Source organism: Dama dama, chromosome 27 (genome assembly GCF_033118175.1).
Source record: "Dama dama isolate Ldn47 chromosome 27, ASM3311817v1, whole genome shotgun sequence".
In the NCBI taxonomy this organism is placed as follows: Eukaryota; Metazoa; Chordata; class Mammalia; order Artiodactyla; family Cervidae; genus Dama; species Dama dama.
Window position 1 is genome coordinate 21453122 of NC_083707.1, and position 20208 is coordinate 21473329.

The 20208-nt window shown below is 37.4% G+C and overlaps 1 protein-coding gene across 7 annotated transcripts in view; it reads right to left on the reverse strand.

The window, feature by feature from the left end:
- The window catches only part of KIAA1328 (KIAA1328 ortholog), a 406212-nt gene that overhangs the window by 151618 nt on the left and 234386 nt on the right, over window positions 1–20208 (reverse strand). For all 7 annotated transcript variants that reach the window (XM_061131341.1, XM_061131342.1, XM_061131345.1 and 4 more), the window contains one exon: window positions 1988–2661. In XM_061131341.1, the coding sequence (XP_060987324.1) occupies window positions 1988–2661 (674 nt within the window). The remainder of the gene's footprint in view (window positions 1–1987; window positions 2662–20208) is intronic.

Sequence of the window (20208 nt, forward strand, 5' to 3'; positions counted from 1 at the left end):
CAAATAAATAAATAACACATATTAAAAACAGATGAGGACATAGTAATAAGCTAATCAGGAAAATAATTTGAAAAAGAAAATACACATCTATATGTGTATTACTTTCCTATACACCTAAAACTAACACATTGTTAATCAACCATGCTCCAATACAAAATTAAAAAACAAAACAAAAAAAACCCAGCATAGTACAAATGAAATCTTGGTGGTGCTGAAATAGTTCTGCATTTTGACTGTGGAGGTGGTTACACAAATTCACATGTGATAAAATGACACAGAAACACACACACACACTGTACCAATGTTAATTTACTAGCTTTGACAATATATTATGTTTGTATAAAATGTAGCTGTTGGGAGAAACCGGGTGAAGGCCACATAGAATCTCTGTACTATTTTTGCAACTCCTATCAATCTGCAATTATTTCAAAATAAAAAGTTTTAAGAAATCTCTATACACAAAACTTGTTCAAAATTTGTGTTTCATAGTGCTTTCATCTAAGTTAGGGTGATCAAGAGAACAACAAGCACTTTATTATCATTAAGGAGCATTACTTGAATATACAATGCTGTTCAAATGAACATGATGCCTAACATAAAATTATCCATTCTCCCCTGCTAGACTGTGATCTCTTTAAAGTCTGCATTTAATTCTTTTACCTATCTCAACTACCTAGAACCATTCCTCACATAACATAGACATTCAATAAATGTTTGTAGAATGAAGTTCTCAGGAGAAACTACACGTTAACTGGAGAATTAGAAATTGGGGTCATAAAATTGAAGCAACATTTCAGCCTTTGGTGACAAGCTTGTTACAAGAGGCTTCATTTTCACTTACTTTAAAAGCCTCCAGGTTCAACAGTGAAGAATAAAATTGATCATAAAGGAGGAGAAAGGGGAAGATCACATTTGCTTCCCAGGGAAGTCGGCGCTGAACTGAAGAAAACAAGTAAGACTGAACTTTCAAAGACATGAGGATTTAAAAACATGGAGCAGGATCTGAAAGTCAAAGACAACTAACTCCAAGAAGGAAAAGAAAATAACACTAATACTAGATGTGCAAGGATCAACATGTCTAAGAATGTGTACAAAGGGGAAAAGGTATGCTTGACCAAGAAAATGGCAGGGATACACACACACACACACAGATACACACACCCTTTCCTTGAAATTTACTTATAAAAAGACATAAATGCCATATTTTCTTATGTTTAAATACAACGGCATTTGATCTATTACTATTTTGAAATTAAGATAACAAACTTTGACTTTGTATGTAAAACTATAATGAACACAACATGATATTAAATAGGGCTTTAGCTTTTAAAACATTGTTCTGGTGGGAGGGGGGATCGGGATGGGGAATACATGTAAATCTATTGCTGATTCATGTCAATGTATGACAAAACCCACTGAAAAAATAAATAAATAAATAAATTAAAAAAAAAAAACAAAAAAACATTGTTCTTAGGGAAAAATTGTCAGAGGAAGAACAGTTTAAATATGGGAAGGTGTATAATAATTGGCTATTGAACAGGTTATGCTTCGTAACCAGAAAAGGTTGAATTTAGCAGGTTCTCTTTGTTATATGGAATGATGAAACCTAGTCACAGTGAGTCTCATTTTACATCCTAAAATTTTAAGTTTTTACTTAATGCTTAATATTCTCTACAATGACATCAAATAACAAAGTATTTTGTGTAATGGTAACATTGTTGAAAAATACTGTCTTTAGAATCCAGCCAAAACTACACTGGACAGGTAAGAAGTAGATATTCTAAGCTAACATTTTGGAAGACAAGGTAATCTTTCAGTTCTTTCCCAAAAGACTGCAATTTATTTGTAAGTCATAGCTGCTATGCATCTTGAGCAAGCCAAGATTCTGAGGAACTTCTGTTCCTACATCTGTTAGAGTAACCCAGCTGTCATTTTATACTGTATTCTCCAAACTACAGGTACAGCTGAAAAAACAGACAGAACTCACCAGTTATAGTCCAGTCGAGACTGATGAAGCTGCTGCTGTTTCAGGAGAAGTTTTGTCTCCTGCTGGGCCAACAGATGCTGAAGGCGCTCCTTTTCAATTTCCAGCTCCATTTTCTGAAGCATAAGTTGCTGCCTTCTATCTTCGGAGAGCTGCTTTCTGACATCATTTTCATTAGGTGGCAGTGCCCCGTGGCCATGCATCAGAGACGCCCAGGAAAGCCCACAAAACCTGCATGAGTCCAGGTGTGTCTTGGAATGCAGAGGGCCCATGTTTGTTGGATGGCTCTCGTGAACATGATCTGCATTTTCAGAAAGTCCATGGCCACAACACTGACTAGATGGAGGAGTCTGAAGGTGCTGGCATTCCTTCATCTTCAGTTCTTTGGGAGTGGCTTTCTCTGTTGGGACTGCGTCTACTAGTTTTTTCCCTGGGGATCTGTAATTACATGCTCTGGTCAATGAGGGCACCTTGCTCATATCCTCTTTGGAATAATGAAAGGTTGCTGGTTTCAAAGAATTATTCCTAAATTCCACAAGGGATTCCAAAGCTGAGTCCTGATTTGCAGACTTAGGCCTCTGCTTGGTTTGAGTGTGGATCTGTGGTTTGGCTACACTTAAGTAGGAACCATCCAGTTCCATAGATGTAGACAGGAGAGTGCTTTTCCTATTGGATACCTAAAAGGAACCACAAGATCACTTGTCAAATAAGAGCACAATAGAGGGAGTTCTTTTGACTCTTCAGAAATCAGTGACACATGTTTACCAAGCCAAAGCTGTGTTTTTGTCTTCTTAATAAAGATAGTATTCACAGCTAAACAGATATGTGCCACAAGGCTAAACTCATTTTCAAACAATCTATATTTCAGTAAATTCACAAAGAAGAGAAAAAGAAAGTGTTGCCACTCACTGCTTAAGCAAGACTTCAGGAGTTGCAAATAATAAGAGTTATATAACATCTACTTTGAGAAGAAGAAAAACATTAAATGTTAATGTCTTAAAATGTTTAATTTTGAATACTAAGCCAAGAAATTCATTCAGCCACCTTAAATACCTTTTGATTGGCCATTACACAGCATGAGAGTTGATGTAAAACATTTCACCTTATACTGAATAGGATGTTAGTTACTGCTAGAAATTTCATGAGTTTTTATAAACATCTTTACAGTACACAGATAAAACCAACCACTTTCCACAAAATATGATTCTAATCAAAAGTAGTTATTTAAATATAAAACATATTTAATTTCAGCTATAAACACAAGTGATTTCTCAATTAGGCTGTTCAAGTGATTACAGTCTGACAGAAGTCAGGCGGAAAGGAAGCAGTCACAAATTACCTTTGACAAGCCGATAGAGTGAGCTTCCCCAGCATTTTAGCCTCAAGCTTGTTCTACTGGGAGAGCAAAACTGAGTTTTTAGCAATGATGCTCAAACTTTAGCATGAATCAGAATCACCTGGAGGGCTTGTTAAATGTGAATTGCTTGGCTCACTCCCTAGAGTTTTCAGTTCAGTAACTCTGGAGTAGAGCCGAAGAATGTGCACTGTTAACAAGCTCCTGGGTGGCGCTGCCAACCTGGGGCCAAACTCTGAGAACCACTGGTCTGCACCGTGGGCCGTTAGACTCCTCTGTCCTTCCTGTAAGGACCATGCTAATCACATCAGGCTTACCCATGGACTCCTGGATAATTTCATCACCTTAAGTTCCCGAATGGCATCTGTAAAGTCTCTTGTCATACAGAGCCTCCGTGCCATATAAAGTGACATTCACAGGTTCCAGGAAAAAGGACATGGACGTATTTGGAAGGACATTATTCAGTTTGCCACAACTTTTAAAATAAGGACTAACTCATAAACAGTTGAGATGGTTATGTATTCTAGAGATATAGGAAGAATGAATAATCGAGATCCCTAGCAGAGAGGGGAGGGGAAATCCCACCATTTTATTTTGCAATAGTTGAAAATGAAGAACTAACTGGTAAAAAGTATCAACTAACAGATATATAGCAATGCCATGTTTCCTAGCCTATAATAAAAGAGGGCTAGTACAATGACTCAAGCTTTCAAGTGAGGTTCTAAAACAATGTTAAAGGAGTTCTATTTAAATGAAAATCAGCCACCTATGTGGAGATGACCTGGGTCTCTTCATAGAAGGCATGCAATCTTGTATACCGAGCAGATGACAAACTACATAAAAGGAACTAGTTCTGGGGCAAAATTTATGATAAACTACCTCATAAAAAACTAACCTTATTTTACACCTAAGGAAGAACTCTAGTCCACATTAATCTCCCCTATTCTGAACTTCTGTAGCACTTACTGTCAACAGAAATGTTTACCATCTGCTACTCTGTATGATAAATTGACTTTTTAAAGGTTATACTTTTAAAATGACAGATACATGTTTTGAGTCCAGAAACATAAATCACCTATTTTACATCATCATATATTTTCTAATCCACGTATCATTAATATAACAGTAGATACCATGTATGTAGTATTTTTTATTCATGTTTTTGTTCCTTAACATTATTTATATTATGTGCATTCTTAGGTACTAACAAAGCTTACACTTACTTTAATGGTGCTGATTGTTACATTATTCACAAAGGATCGGTATTTGGAAGATTTCGAAAACAAATTTTTTTTTGGTAGTTAGCATCTATGTTTTTGAGAGGCACTTCGATGTGAAGATTTCCATGCATGCTTTGCTCAAAGACAACACTGCTTTGCCAATTACCTGCTAGGGAACTGTGCGTATCACTAAGCAAATTCTAAGATGGTCCCCAAGATCTCCATCATCTTGGTGTCCCCACCCTGTATTATCTCCTCACCTTGAGCGGGGTAGAACTTGTGAATATGATCAGTGATCAATCCTGTGGTTATGTTACATACATGCCAAAACAGACTTTACATATATAACTAAGGTTCCTTACCAGCTAACTCTGAATTAACAAAAAGGAAGATGATTTCATGTGGGCCAGACCTACTCATGTAAGCCCTTTCATAGCCGGTCTGGTGCTCTCCTCAAGGTCAGTGATTCTCCTGCTGGTCTTGAAGAAATAAGCTATTGTGTCATGGGAGGGTTTTTTTGTTTTTTGGTAGATTTTACTGAACTATAGTTGATTTACAATGTGTGTTAATTTCTTCTGTACTACAAAGTGACTCATTTATGACAAAACATAATGGAAAAGAATATGAAAGCCAATACTCCTTTTCATATTCTTTTCCATTATGTTTTGTCACAGGATATTGAACATACTTCCCTGTGTGAGACGGCAGGAACTTGTTTTTGCCCATCCTATATGTAAGAGTTTGCCTCTGCTAACCCCAGACTCAGTCCTGAATATTCATTGGATGGACTGGTGCTGAAGCTCCAATACTTTGGCCACCTGATGCGAAGAACTGACTCATTGGAAAAGACCCTGATGCTGGGAAAGATTGAAGGCAGGAGGAGAAGGGGACGACAGAGGATGAGATGGTTGGATGGCATCATGGACTCAATGGACATGAGTTTGAACAAGTTCCGGGAGTTGGTGAAGTCTGGTGTGCTGTAGTCCCTGGGGCTACAAAGAGTCAGACATGACTGAGGAACTGAACTGAGCTGAAGAGAATCCCAGACTCACAGGTATAGAGAGCAGACTTGTGGTTGCCAAGGGAGAACAGACGTGGGGAGTGAAGGAATGGGGGGCTGGGATCAGCAGAGGCAAACCATTATATACAGGGTGGGAGGGCTTATGAACGGGCTCATATGGCAATGACCTCAGGAGCAGAAGGCAGTTTCCAGGCAACAGGGAGCAAGAAAACAAGGCATCTACCACACACATACAAGAAAATAAATTATGTGAAAAACCTTGTGAGTTTGGAAGAGGACCTAGAGCTCTCCGCTGAATACAGCCCAAATGACACCTCGACTGCAGCCTTCTAAGACCATGAGCATAGCATCCAGCTAAGCTGTGCCAGACTCACAGGCCCACAGAAACTATGAGGCTGCAAATGTGTGCCGTTTTAAGCTGCTAGGTTTGTAGTAACTTGTTATACAGCAATAAAAAACTATATAGAATATTATTCAACTTACCCGAACCTCAGGTTCCTCAACAGTAAAATAAGGATTAAAAATAGCACCTACATCAAAACTGAACACTGTGGTGAGACAGATGAGCAGTTATCAAGAGTGTTTATCTATAAGGGTACTAATTTACAAAAAGGAAACACAAACCTTCTATTTACCCAAACTTCTTTCAGGCAGAACACTGTGGTGCATGTGCGTATGTGTGTGTGTGTTGGGGGTGAGATCACCCTAGGGCATGTTCAGTTACAACAGATTATCTCTAAATCATCTTAAAAGAGAATGAGTTCAGTTATCAATCTTTATTTTACTATAGTGAGGTTTTCAGTAGGGCCAGAGTTGAACTTCTTGAGATAACGGAGAGGTTCTCCATCTTTCTCATTCATACAAAGGATGTCAGTCTTACACTAACATCTTGCCCTGTCTCTTAGGGTTGTTGTGATGATTAGATAATTCATATACAAAGTGCTTTGGACAGGGCTTAATATAAAGTTCATGTATTTAAAAAGTTTCCTAGGACTACTACTGTTAAGATCACTGACTTCCCTGCCACAACAAATTCTGAAGGCAGGAGGTGTATATGTATATGTATATATATATATGTATACGTATAGCCCTGGGGCTTGCACACAGCAAGTGCATTCTCAATAACTCTGGGCTTACTGTATCAGCTTAGGAGAAAAATTCAAATTGGGTTACAGGTCACAGTAACTAAAGAAAAGAAAATCACAATCCATGATTAGGCTGAATCATGAGCTACTAAGGAAGAAGAGAAAAGAAATAAAACTTCCTGTTGGAATATGAATATAAGAAATTATTTTATTAGTGGAGTTGAAAAACATTGCCTCTGGAACACATGCAAGTCCCAGTGGGCCTAAATGAAACAGATGTATTTTTCTTTCTGCTTCATGCTTTCTATATATTTACAAATATAACTTCTCTTAACTAAGGTTTAAACTAACAATGAATCCCAAACTGCTGTCTCTAGCATATGGTTTTTATATGAATTTTTCAGATATATAACACTAACTTAAAAACCATTAGGTTTTTTTTTAAAAAATGAAGGCATAACATGCATAATAAAATGCATAGATCTTTACTTGCATTTACCCATGTAATCATCACCCAGATCAAATTATAGAACAATTCCAACATCCTAGAAAGTTCCTTTGTGTCCTTTCTAGTCAATATCACATCCTCATACTCCCAGGAGTAACCATATTCTGACTCTTATGATCACAGATTAGTTTTACCTATGCTGAACTTAAATATAAATGGACTTATACTGCCTGCTACTCTTTTGTACCTGGCTTCTTAAGCTCAATATAATATTTGAGTATTTTCTATGTTGCTTTGTATATCAATAATTTATTCTTTTCTCATTGCTGCATAGTACTTCATTGTATGAGCTAAGCAAAATTTGTTTACCCATTCTTTTTATTGGATTAGGTTTTTACCAGCCTAGGACTATTAAAAATAAAGCCACTATGAATATTCTCATACAATACTCTCTCTTTTTTGAAGTCATGTAGCACATATTTAACTTTGTTAGAAACAGCCAATAAGTTTTCTAAAGTGATCATTCTGTTTCACATCCCCATCAGCAAATTAAGAGAGTTGCAGTTACTTCACATACACAGTAATACTTGCTAGTGTGTTTCATTTTTAGTCTATCTTGTGTATGTGTATTGAAATATCATAATGGCTTTATTTTCCATTTCCCTGATATGTAATGATATTAATGAACATATGATTGCTGGTCATTTGGATATCTTCTTTTATGAAGTTATTGTTGGAACCAATATATTTAAATAATTCAAAGTAATTCTTAAAGGACTGAAAATGAGAAATGAAAAATGAAGGTTGGAGAAGACAATTTCATGCAAACTATTTCTGATAAGCCTACTTAGCTCTAACTGATCACCTTCACTGAACACTAAATGCAGAACATGCTCCCAGAACACACTGTCACTTTGACTGTTTTCAACTCAGAGTTTACCATACACTAAGTTAAACGTTTTACATATTTAACCTATTATTCTTAACAGCAATTTTGTAAGGTATTAATTGGCATTTTACTCATGAGAAAATGAAGTTCAAGGAATCAACACAACTTTTCCAAGCTCATGTCAATACTCTACATCAGACATGCGGCTATGTCTCACTGTAAACCCTGAGACTTACTCCAAATACTTACACATTACTTCCTGTTGTAGATTTTAAAACATTTCTTTAGTATGAAATACCATAAACATAGAAGTACACAAAACAAATAAGATCAGCTTAGTGAATAATCACAAGGCAATGCCCAATGTAATAGAAGATGACCCTTCTGTACACAGAAGACCTCTGATGACCTGAGCCATCACCACTCTCTACCTTTCTTGCCAAAACAGGGAATGATTATCTTGACTTTAATCAGAATTTTTCCTTTGCTTTAATACTTCTCTGCTGAAATACATAGTAGAGTTCAGTTGTACTTGGTTATTTTTGAAGTATAAATAAAACCATATGATATACATTCTTTTTTGTTTAATTTCTTTCACCCAGCATTATATTTGTCAAGTTCATACATGCTGCATGTGGCTATATTCTCATAGCTATATAGCAGGGGTCAGCAAGTTTCCTCTGCAAAGGGTCAGACACCTAACATTTTAAACTTTGCAGTACATACTGCTTTTGTACTGTGAAATCAACAGCTATTCTAGAAAAACCTTATTTGTGGATGCTGAAATTTGAATTTCATGTAATTTTCTCATTTCAGGAAATAGTCTTTTTTCCTCTAACCATTTAAAAAGTTAAAACCATTCTTAGTTTGTGAGTTGTACAAAACAATGCAGTTGGCTAGATCTGGCATGCCATGGTTTGCCAACTGAACTTGATAATTATGTTGAGTGCTCTTCCAATTAAAGGAGTCTATGAATCTCCTGGGATATGCTCAAAACTAAACAAACTGAACAATATGACTTGGGACATGCTATCTGTTTATATGTTTTCTGTGTGATGAAAATGAGTTGGATCGACTGCTTACTCAGAAATAAACAGGGACTTCCCTGGTGGTCCAGCAATTAAGAATCCACCTGTCAATGCAGGGGACACAGGTTCGATCCCTGGTCTGGGAAGATCCCACATGCTGTGGAACAACTAAGCCTGTGTGCCACAACTCCTGGGCCTGCAATTACTTGAAGCCCAAGTGCTCTGGAGCCTGTGAGCCACAATCACTGAAGCCTCAGTGCCTACAGCCTATGCTCAGCAACAAGAGAAGCCACAATGGTAAATATGTGCAGCAGTGAAGATCAGCACAGCCAATAATTAAATAAAATTATAACAAGAGAAATGAATGGGATGATATTTAGCAGAAAACCATGTAGAAGCATATACTTAGGAAAAACATGTCGTATAAATTAAAAAAAAAGTTTAGACAGAAAATGATCTATGGAAAACAGTAAGTTTAAAATAGTAGCATATTAGGATTTTTCTTATACAAAATGTACCACAATCTTGGCTACATCTTTAGACTCTAGATGTGGCAGAAATGAAGCCAATAAAATCTTTGACAAGGCATGCTGCGGGATTCACAGCACAAAAGAAAGATGAGGAGAAAATGCTGGCAACACTTGGCTTACAACAGAGTAGAAGCATAACGTGCCTTAACTTGGGTAGACACAAGTCAATGAGTAGATTAAAAAAACACCAACGAGAAATGTATAAGGTTTAAAAAAAGTGTGACAGACTTATATGAGATACTAAGAATTTTCTGATACTGAAGATTGGTAAATTTCTGAGTTGCATTTTCTTTAAGATCCCTTGTTAAAATGTGACAGATATTTTTTAAAGACTTCATAGAAAATAAAGGATGTCTTTTTTACAAACATTTATGATATGACCTTGTATACATGCATGAAAGCATACACAGATGTGTTGTACATATATGAATATATACATTCCTAGGATAATCTAGGGCTTTCCCGTGTTCTCACATAATAAAAAATAAAAACTACAGTATTATTTCATGAAAATAGCATCAATAAGTAAACAGTCATGTTTTATAAATATGCCCAAATCATTTTTACGAGCTCAGCCAATCTTTGCTATGAGCCATAAGGAGAGAGGCAAACTAAACTGCAATAATTATTTCCTGCAACAGGTTGTTATTTACTTTGCATAATTAGGAAGAGATTACTTAGAATGCATTTATGAGTTGTTAACCACAGGATTAGCCAACAGTACCAACAGATCTTATTGGTATTCATTTCTCTAATGGTAAATAATAATTTACTATCCTAGCAAACACCCTATTAACAAACCTCATATTCTCACTGATAGCCTTATAAGAATAAAACTCATTTTGTAACTTCAGAATTTCCCCCTTTGTTCTTCATTTTATGATGATATCAGAAATCCAGAAGCGAAATATTTCTAAACTTAAACTACTGTGTGAGAGGCAGGTCACTGTATTATCCAGAACATTTGGAGTTAATATGGAGTAAGGCACAGAACGACTTGCTGCATTTTTAGTGAGCTTACAAGAACCAGTTGTCAAGCTGACAGAAGCTACGTAATGCAACAGCTGCACTGTATGGTTTGCCAAAGTCTCATCCCAAATAAATGTTCCTTCTCCCCAGTGCAATTAACTCTCCTACACTGGCAGATTCTGCTAGAAGATCATCAAGGTAGATTACCTTCTAGCGTTATGAACTAAATACTTACAGGTGTTATATCATCAGTTATAACTTACAAACTTTTGCATTTAGCAAGACATCCAGGCAAATGAATCATCTAATTGATGAATTATTTATAAGAAATTCTCAGCATGCTCCTGGCGTCATCCATGGCCTTTTCCAGGTCATATGACACCAATTAGAGCTGAATTTTAAATTATCCAATAACCTGAACTCTCTTGTCATTTAACATATAGATATCAACGCAGTAAACAAGTTAAATCTAATGGGCCCTCGAGGTTTAAGCTTCTCCACTGCACAGCCGCTGAAGCTGCAGGCCATCAGTGGAAGAGAAAAATAACAGAATGTGGCAGTCAAACACATTTGCAAGGCTCTAATAACTTATTCTAGTTCCCACAGGGACTGTGGCACAACCTAGGATTATTGAATCTGAAAGACATTAAAGTCAATAATTATGAGATTTACAAGAAGATAGGCACATAAGATTGTACAAAAGACAAAATACTAGCAACAGATACCAAACGCTGAACCAATACTTAGGATACACCATGTGTTGTTCAGTCCCTCAGTCGTGTCCACCTCTTTGCAACTCCATGGACTGGAGGACTCTAGGCTTCCCTGGTCTTCACTATCTACACCATGGGCCTGGCAAAATTTTTAATAGTAATTATCAGACTCAGAAAAGGCTAAACCCCATACTCTTTAATCATTACTGCATTTTTTCAAAGCTGGCATGTGTTGACTTGCTATAAAAATGAATAGAGAGCACAGAATAATTGACAGTATACTTGAGGTCAAAAGACCTTGATTAGAATTCCAGCACTGCTACTTAGGAGTTCTATTATTATTGGTAAACCATTTTACATCTCTTAGATAATTTTAAATGTTAATAAAATGGTTGAGTTTGATGATCTCTATAGTTTATGCCATCTTTAAGGGCTGAAAAACCCAAGGATTGGGTTGCTATACCCCAAGGGAATGAAAGAAAAGAAAAAGATAGATGAGAAATTGTACCTGTCAGTACATGTTCACTTATCAACCAACAGACATACTGCAAAGTTACTAAATGCCCCTTGGTTCTAATTTTCTTAGCAAATTCTGTCTTAACACTACTGCTGTATTTGGCTCATATGCTCAAGAATTTACATCAGCAACTAAATTTATCAATCTGCTCACTCAATCTGGGAGAGAAACAAATAATATTGAATAAGACAAAAATATGGTTGTGAGGCGAGTCCTAAATATTTTGATGGGATGGGACAAACATTCACCATAGGAATACATCACAGTAGTACCAACTCAAATCACTTCCACATATATGATATTAATCACTAAAAGAAAAAAAAAAGCAGTTTTGTACATGGCTTTCTTAATCTACAAGAGGAAACATGCATAAGGCTAGTTTTAATTACTTAGTAAAGATCAAAAAACAGGCAAAATAGTTTTATAGAGAAAATGAGACAAATTAGAAGTGGTGAGGATAATCTTCACAGGTACAAAATGAAAATAAGACATAGTGAATAATAAAGCCCATGGTACTTGATTTCAGTGAGGGATGCAGCACAAGAAAATGGTCTATTAGAGCTTTACACCAACTATCGTCTTGCCCCGCCCACTGGCATTACCTTTAGACAGAGTACCCGGGGCTGCTAATAGAGCTCCCCTGGCGCATTCACTGTCCTCTCATCCACCCCTTCCGTAACAGTCAGGCTCAAAAATGGAAACAAAAACAGCATGCAGGTAGATGTTTCAGTGTACATTTTCTTCTTTTAAAAGATGAAAAAAGACTAGTTTGCATCAAACGAAGGAAAGCTTTAACAAAAAATTCCTAACACACTGTCTAGAAAATATAAAAATACTATTTGAACATGATCAACTGTCCCTTTAGGGAAAGGCAGAATGCATTTATGTTGTTGGTTGAGGGAAAAAGCATTTGTGTTGTATTTTTGAGACTAGAAAATAACTATCTTAAAAAAGAGCATTTATGAAATATCAAGAAATATTAACTATAGTTTATTTGTAGGAAATAAGAGGGAGGTAAAACCAGGCTCTTTGTTATATTAAGATTTCTCGAAGTAAATCACAGTCCTTTTACTAAAGATTAGGGTCTTCCACATTCATTTTTCCCTCCATATAAACATCTACATATCAAAAATGTTTAAAAAATCCAACGATTTCTGAATGCACAAGGAACTACCAAACTGCAGAGATTTGAGTTTTAAGAGGGCAAGCTCTTCTTTGGGAACTCAAGATTTTTTAGAATTCTTACTACTTTAATTCAAAAAACTATTCAACATTCAAAAAACTAAGATCATGGCATCCGGTCCCATCACTTCATGGCAAACAGATGAGGAAACAATGGAAACAGTGACAGACTTCATTTTCTTGGGCTCCAAAATCACTGTGGACAGTGACTACAGTCATGAAATTAAAAGACACTTACTCCTTAGAAGAAAAGAAATGAGAAACCTAGACAACATATTAAAAAGCAGAGACATTACTTTGCTGATAAAGGTCTGTCTAGTTAAAGCTGTGCTTTTTACAGTAGTCATGTACAGATGTGAGAACTGGGCAATAAAAATGGCTGAGTGCTGAAGAACTGATGCTTTCCAACTGTGGTGCTGGAGAAGACTCTTGAGAGTCCCTTGGACAGCAAGGATATCAAACCTGTCAATCCTAAAGAAAATCAACCCTGAATATTCATTGGAAGGACTGATACTGAAGCTGAAGCTTCAATACTTTGGCCACTTGATGCGAAGAACCGACTCTTTAGAAAAGACCCTGATGCTGGGGAAGATTGAAGACAGGAGGAGAAGGGGATGACAGAGAATGAGATGGTTGGATGGCATCACTGACTCAATGGACATGAGCTGGAGCAAGCTCTGGGAGCTGGTGACGAACAGGGAAGCCTGGCCTGCTTCAGTCCATGGGGTCGCAGAGAGTCAGACACGACTGAGCGACTGAACTGAACTGAACTGATGCAAAGAGCTGACTCATTGGAAAAGACCCTGATGCTGGTAAAGACTGAAGGCAGGAGGACAAGGGGACGACAGAGGATGAGGTGGGTGGATGGCATCACTGACTCGATGGACATGAGTTTGAGCAAGCTCTGGGAGATGGTGAGGGACAGGGAGTTCTGGTGTGCTGTATGTAGTCCATGGGGTAACAGAGTCAGACATGACTGAGCAACTGAACAACAACCAGTCCTCTAATTATATAGTACCAAATCCCAACTTCTAAAAGTTCAGTACACTTTTTACTAGTTATTTTAGTTTATTGTAAAAAATCATGAGAAAAGATTTCACTTAGGAATTAATAAAAGATAAAATTAGTGATACAATTTCCTGGTACTCAAATGTCCTAACTCCTTTTCCTAAGCTTTGAAATTCTACTCATGTTTTAAGGCTGGCTTAGTACCACTTCCTTCCACTATAGTTCCGTTTCCCCAGCTCACATGAGCTGTGCCTTCCCTAGGAGACACCCCAGGACTACTGTGTTCAGTCCCTTATTGTATTTATTTCATCCTGCTCCATCATAATTAGTTGTTTTCACATCTCTGTGTTCCTTTGTAATGTGTAAGAATGTACACTTCTCCTTGTGGAAACAATGAAATCTTTGAGGGCAATGACCTCAAAAGATACATTACTATTGTTCATTGCTATATCTCAGTAAGAGATAATAGGTGCTTGACAAATATTCTTTGCATATACTTTCGCCATCCCCAGTACATTGTACAGAACTTGAGGAGAGTGGCAATATTACTTTCAATCTCATATTTCAATGACACTGGTCTTTATAAATAAAAGATACTTAAAGTAACAAATATTTGTGGAACACACAAATATGCAGGAAGCAGGAGCAGCATCAGCTCAATGACCTAACTTGTATCCTAAGGAATTTGATAACTTAGTTTTACCTACTATAAAATGTGTTGTAGTTGTTGCAGGAGCCACTTACTTTTTACATAAGTACTTTCTTCCAATAAGTCTTTAAAGGTTAATAAAAAATTCTATAAGTGCAGGGAAAATTCCAACATTATAGAGAGTCAGCAAAAATAGGGATCTCGGTGTCTATTTGGTTTGGATCTGTGAAACAGGTGGTGCTAGTGTAAAGAACCTGTCTTCCAATGCAGGAGACATAAAAGAGGCAGGTTCCATTCTGGGGTTGGGGAGATCCCCTGGAGGAGGAAATGGCAACCCACTCCAGTATTCTTGCTGGAGAACCCCATGGACACAGAAGCCTAGTGACTACAGTTCAGAGTTGCAGAGTCGGACACAACTGAAATGACTTAGCACACACACGCTGTGAAACAGTAAATAACAAGAGCACCTTTTGCTTTTGAGATGAAAGTTTAAACTTGAAGCAGATCACTGTACTACTGTTCCATGAAAAGGTTTTAAAACAAGAATCTATACTGAAAGACTACAGGACGTGTGCCGTATCAACCTCTATTAGGGATAGGCAAACAGACTGGTTATAAGCGATAATACCTGAATAAAAGGCAACTGCCTCAGGAATCTTACTTTGAGTTATTAAAAAAAAATCAGTCTTGACATAATTGACTTTCATGTCATAAACAAGGCTGACATATTTTGAGAAAGACAACATTAGGTTCAGAAGAAAGATTTATGAAAATTTTGGACAAGCAGGGTTTTCAAAAATGGAAACTTAATTGTGTTTTCCCCAATCTTTTTTCTATTAATGGTGTGCTGCAATGTGTAAAAGATACTCTCAAACAAATACAGTTCTAGAACTATTTTTAAAAATACTTAAAATAAACTTATTTCCCTTTTCTTCCATGCTTTTGAGTGCTGCTCTAGTGCTAAATATGAGAAGAAAAGGTTAGGATACATTTTGAGAAGAATGATCAATTTCTTAAAAGTCATTAAATGTGAGATACATGGGAATAAACAAAACCTTTGCAGCTAAAGCTGTATTTGTTTAACAATAGAAGGAAGAGTATTTATAAACAAAATGCTATGGATAAAGATATTAGGTATTATCATCCTCCTCCTGCTCTATAATTTTACCCAAAGGTATAGGCTAGCAATTGGAGTGAGGGGGGAGGATGAAGATCTGGAAGTATCTGTGAGTTACTGCCCTAGCTTCCAGGAGTACAAAGCTTGGTAAGAGTCTCAACATTCATGGCCCCCAAATTTTGGCTAAGGAGGAAAATATTTCGTGTGATAAGATTGTCATTGCAAAGAGATGAGGATCATTAATGAGGTTACTTTTGTCATTAGTAGGGGAAGGGCAAGTTGGTAATTTTCATAAAAGATGGGACATTTAGACTAAATTTTGGAAGACAGATTGGAGATCATTCATGATAAAGGTATATGTGAGAGTGTACAGGGTATGTGGGACAGAACATCTCAGCAAGTTTGTAAAATAGGATGACAAAAGCCTAAAATAAATATAATTATAATATTAGAAGGAGAAGAGAGAATGGAGAATATTTGAAGAGAGAATGCAGAGAATTTTTTGAAACTGCTATCAAGCCAAAAATTGAAAAAGTAGTGTGAATCCAAAGGAGAATAAATACAGAGAATGCAAAAATCCATCCACAGAGCACATCATAGTAAAACTGCTCAAAATCAAATAAAAAATAAAAAATTCTGAAAAGCCAACAGAAAAACAGGCACTTTATCTTCAAGGAGACAATAATAAAACTTACAAATGATTTTTAAATTTAGAATAATTCTATTACCTAGAAAAAATACTACAAATGAAAGCGACAGATTTTTTTTCATTTATTTTTATTAGTTGAAGGCTAATTACTTTACAATATTGTAGTGGTTTTTGCCATACATTGAAATGAATCAGCCATGGATTTACATGTGTTCCCCATCCTGAATCTCCCTTCCCACCTCCCTCCCCATCCCATCCCTCCGGGTCTTCCCAGTGCACCAGCCCTGAGCACTTGTCTCATGCATCCAGCCTGGACTGGCGAGCTGTTTCACACTTGATAGTATACTTGTTTCAATGCTGTTCTCTCAGATCATCCCACCCTTGCCTTCTCCCACAGAGTCCAAAAGTCTATTCTATACATCTGTGTCTTTTTTTCTGTCTTGCATATAGGGTTATCGTTACCAACTTTTTAAATTCCATATATATGCGTTAGTATACTGTATTGGTGTTTATCTTTCTGGCTTACTTCACTCTGTATAATGGGCTCCAGTTTTATCCACCTCATTAGAACTGATTCAAATGTATTCTTTTTAATGGCTGAGTAATATTCCATTGTGTATATGTACCATAGCTTCCTTATCCATTTGTCTGCTGATGGGCATCTAGGTTGCTTCCATGTCCTGGTTATTATAAACGGTGCTGCGATGAACACTGGGGTACACGTGTCTCTTTCAGATCTGGTTTCCTTGGTGTGTATGCCCAGCAGTGGGATTGCTGGGTCATATGGCAGTTCTATTTCCAGTTTTTTAAGGAATCTCCACACTCTTCTCCATAGTGGCTGTATTAGTTTGCATTCCCACCAACAGTGTAAGAGGGTTCCCTTTTTTCCACACCCTCTCCAGCATTTATTGCTTGTAGACTTCTGGATAGCAGCCATTCGGACTGGTGTGTAATGGTACCTCATTGTGGTTTTGATTTGCATTTCTCTGATAATGAGTGATGTTGAACATCTTTTCATGTGTTTGTTAGCCATCTGTAGGTCTTCTTTGGAGAAATCTCTGTTTAGTTCTTTGGTCCTTTTTTTGATTGGGTCATTTATTTTTCTGGAATTGAGCTTCAGGAGTTGCTTGTATATTTCTGAGATTAATACTTTGCCTGTTGCTTCATTTGCTATTATTTTCTCCTATTCTGAAGGCTGTCTTTTCACCTTGCTTATAGTTTCCTTTGTTGTGGAAAAGCTTTTAAGTTTCATTAGGTCCCATTTGTTTATTTTTGCTTTTATTTCCAATATTCTGGGAGGTGGGTCATAGAGGATCCTGCTGTGATTTTTGTCGGAGAGTGTTTCGCCTATGTTCTCCTCTAGGAGTTTTACAGTTTCTGGTCTTACATTTAGATCTTTAATCCATTTTGAGTTTATTTTTGTGTATATTGTTAGAAAGTGTTCTAGTTTCATTCTTTTACAAGTGGTTGACCAGTTTTCCCAGCACTACTTGTTAAAGAGGTTGTCTTTTTTCCATTATATCCTTACCTCCTTTGTCGAAGATAAGGTGTCCATAGGTTCGTGGATTTATCTCTGGGCTTTCTATTCTGCTCCATTGATCTATATTTCTGTCTTTGTGCCAGTACCATACTGTCTTGATGACTATGGCTTTGTAGTAGAGCCTGAAGTCAAGCAGGTTGATTCCTCCAGTTCCATTCTTCTTTCTCAAGATTGCTTTGGCTATTCAAAGTTTTTTGTATTTCCATACAAATTGTGGAATTATTTGTTCTAGTTCTGTGAAAAATACTGTTGGTAGCTTGACAGGGATTGCATTGAATCTATAGATTGGAAAGCGACAGATTTTTGCTTCCAGTTCTGAGTAGGTCAGAAACTAACCTCCAAACTTAAATAAGAAAAACTGATAAAATGTAGGAAAAACCCATTTCAGAGAGTAGGAAACAAGTAGCAGAGAGAAAAGAAATGTGACGTCTCAGAGAAAAGAAACAAAATTCAGGGAATTCAACAATAGCCTAGGTCTCCTGCTGGAAGGAACTTATGAATTGCAGCACAGAGAAGAAAGAACACAAATGGAGCTGAACAATTTTACTGAGTTGAGGAGTCAGAGACTAGAGCTGGGCAAGGCAGAAAATGGCTAGCAGTTGAGGGACTATGTACCCAAGGGAGCATAAGGGTCTCCTTGAGTCTTTGGCTGAATACCAATCTGTGCATGTGAAGAATGAAAACTCATGAGGAACTCCAGAGAAAGAATAATTGTGGAGATCTGCAAAAAGAATAATTCACAAAACTCAAGTGAGGCAGAATTCATACCAGACTAGAGAGTCTCATGAATACAACAAGCACTCAAAACATATCACAAAGGGGCCACACCATCAGTTCCGTTCAGTTCAGTTCAGTCGCTCAGTCGTGTCCAACTCTTTGCGACCCCATGAATCGCAGCACGCCGGGCCTCCCTGTCCATCACTGACTCCCGGAGTTTACTCAAACTCATGCCCATCGAGTCGGGGATGCCATCCAGCCATCTCATCCTCTGTCGTCCCCTTCTTCTCCTTTCCCCAATCCCTCCCAGCATCAGGGTCTTTTCCAATGAGTCAACTCTTCGCATGAGGTGGCCAGAGTATTGGAGTTTCAGCTTTAGCATCAGTCCTTCCAATGAACACCCAGGACTTATCTCCTTCAGTATGGACTGGTTGGATCTCCTTGCAGTCCAAGGGACTCTCAAGAGTCTTCTCCAATACCCCACAGTTCAAAAGCGTTAATTTTTCAGCGCTCAGCTTTCTTCACAGCCCAACTCTCACATCCATACATGACCACTGGAGAAACCATAGCCTTGACCAGATGACCTTTGTTGGCAAAGTAATGTCTCTACTTTTTAATATGCTATCTAGGTTGGTCATAACTTTCCTTCCAAGGAGTAAGCGTCTTTTAATTTCATGGCTGCAGTCACCATCTGCAGTGATTTTGGAGCCCAAAAAAAATAAAGTCTGACACTGTTTCCACTGTCTCCCCATCTATTTCCCATGAGGTTTTGGGACCAGATGCCATGATCTTAGTTTTCTGAATGTTGAGCTTTAAGCCAATATTTTCACTCTCCTCTTTCACTTTCATCAAGAGGCTTTTTAGTTCATCTTCACTTTCTGCCATAAGGGTGGTATCATCTGCATATCTGAGGTTATTGATATTTCTCCCAGCAATCTTAATTCCAGCTTGTGCTTCTTCCAGCCCAGCATTTCTCATGATGTACTCTGCATATAAATTAAATAAGCAGGGTGACAATATACAGCCTTGACGTACTCCTTTTCCTATTTGGAACCAGTCTGTTGTTCCATGTCCAGTTCTAACTGTTGCTTCCTGACCTGCATACAGGTTTCTCAAGAGTCAGGTCAGGTGGTCTGGTATTCCCATCTCTTTCAGAATTTTCCACAGTTTATTGTGATCCACACAGTCAAAGGCTTTGTATGGCATAGTCAATAAAGCAGAAATAGATGTTTTTCTGGAACTCTCTTGCTTTTTCGATGATCCAGTGGATATTGGCAATTTGATCTCTGGTTCCTCTGCCTTTTCTAAAACCATCTTGAACATCTGGAAGTTCACGGTTCACGTATTGCTGAAGCCTGGCTTGGGGAATTTTGAGCATTACTTTACTAGCGTGTGAGATGAGTGTAATTGTGCAGTGGTTTGAGCATTCTTTGGGATTGCCTTTCTTAGGGACTGGAATGAAAATGGACCTTTTCCAGTCCTGTGGGCACTGCTGAGTTTTCCAAATTTGCTGGCATATTGAGTGCAGCACTTTCACAGCATCATAGAATTACTTTAAAACAGCTTAGATGTAGGCCCTGAACTAATC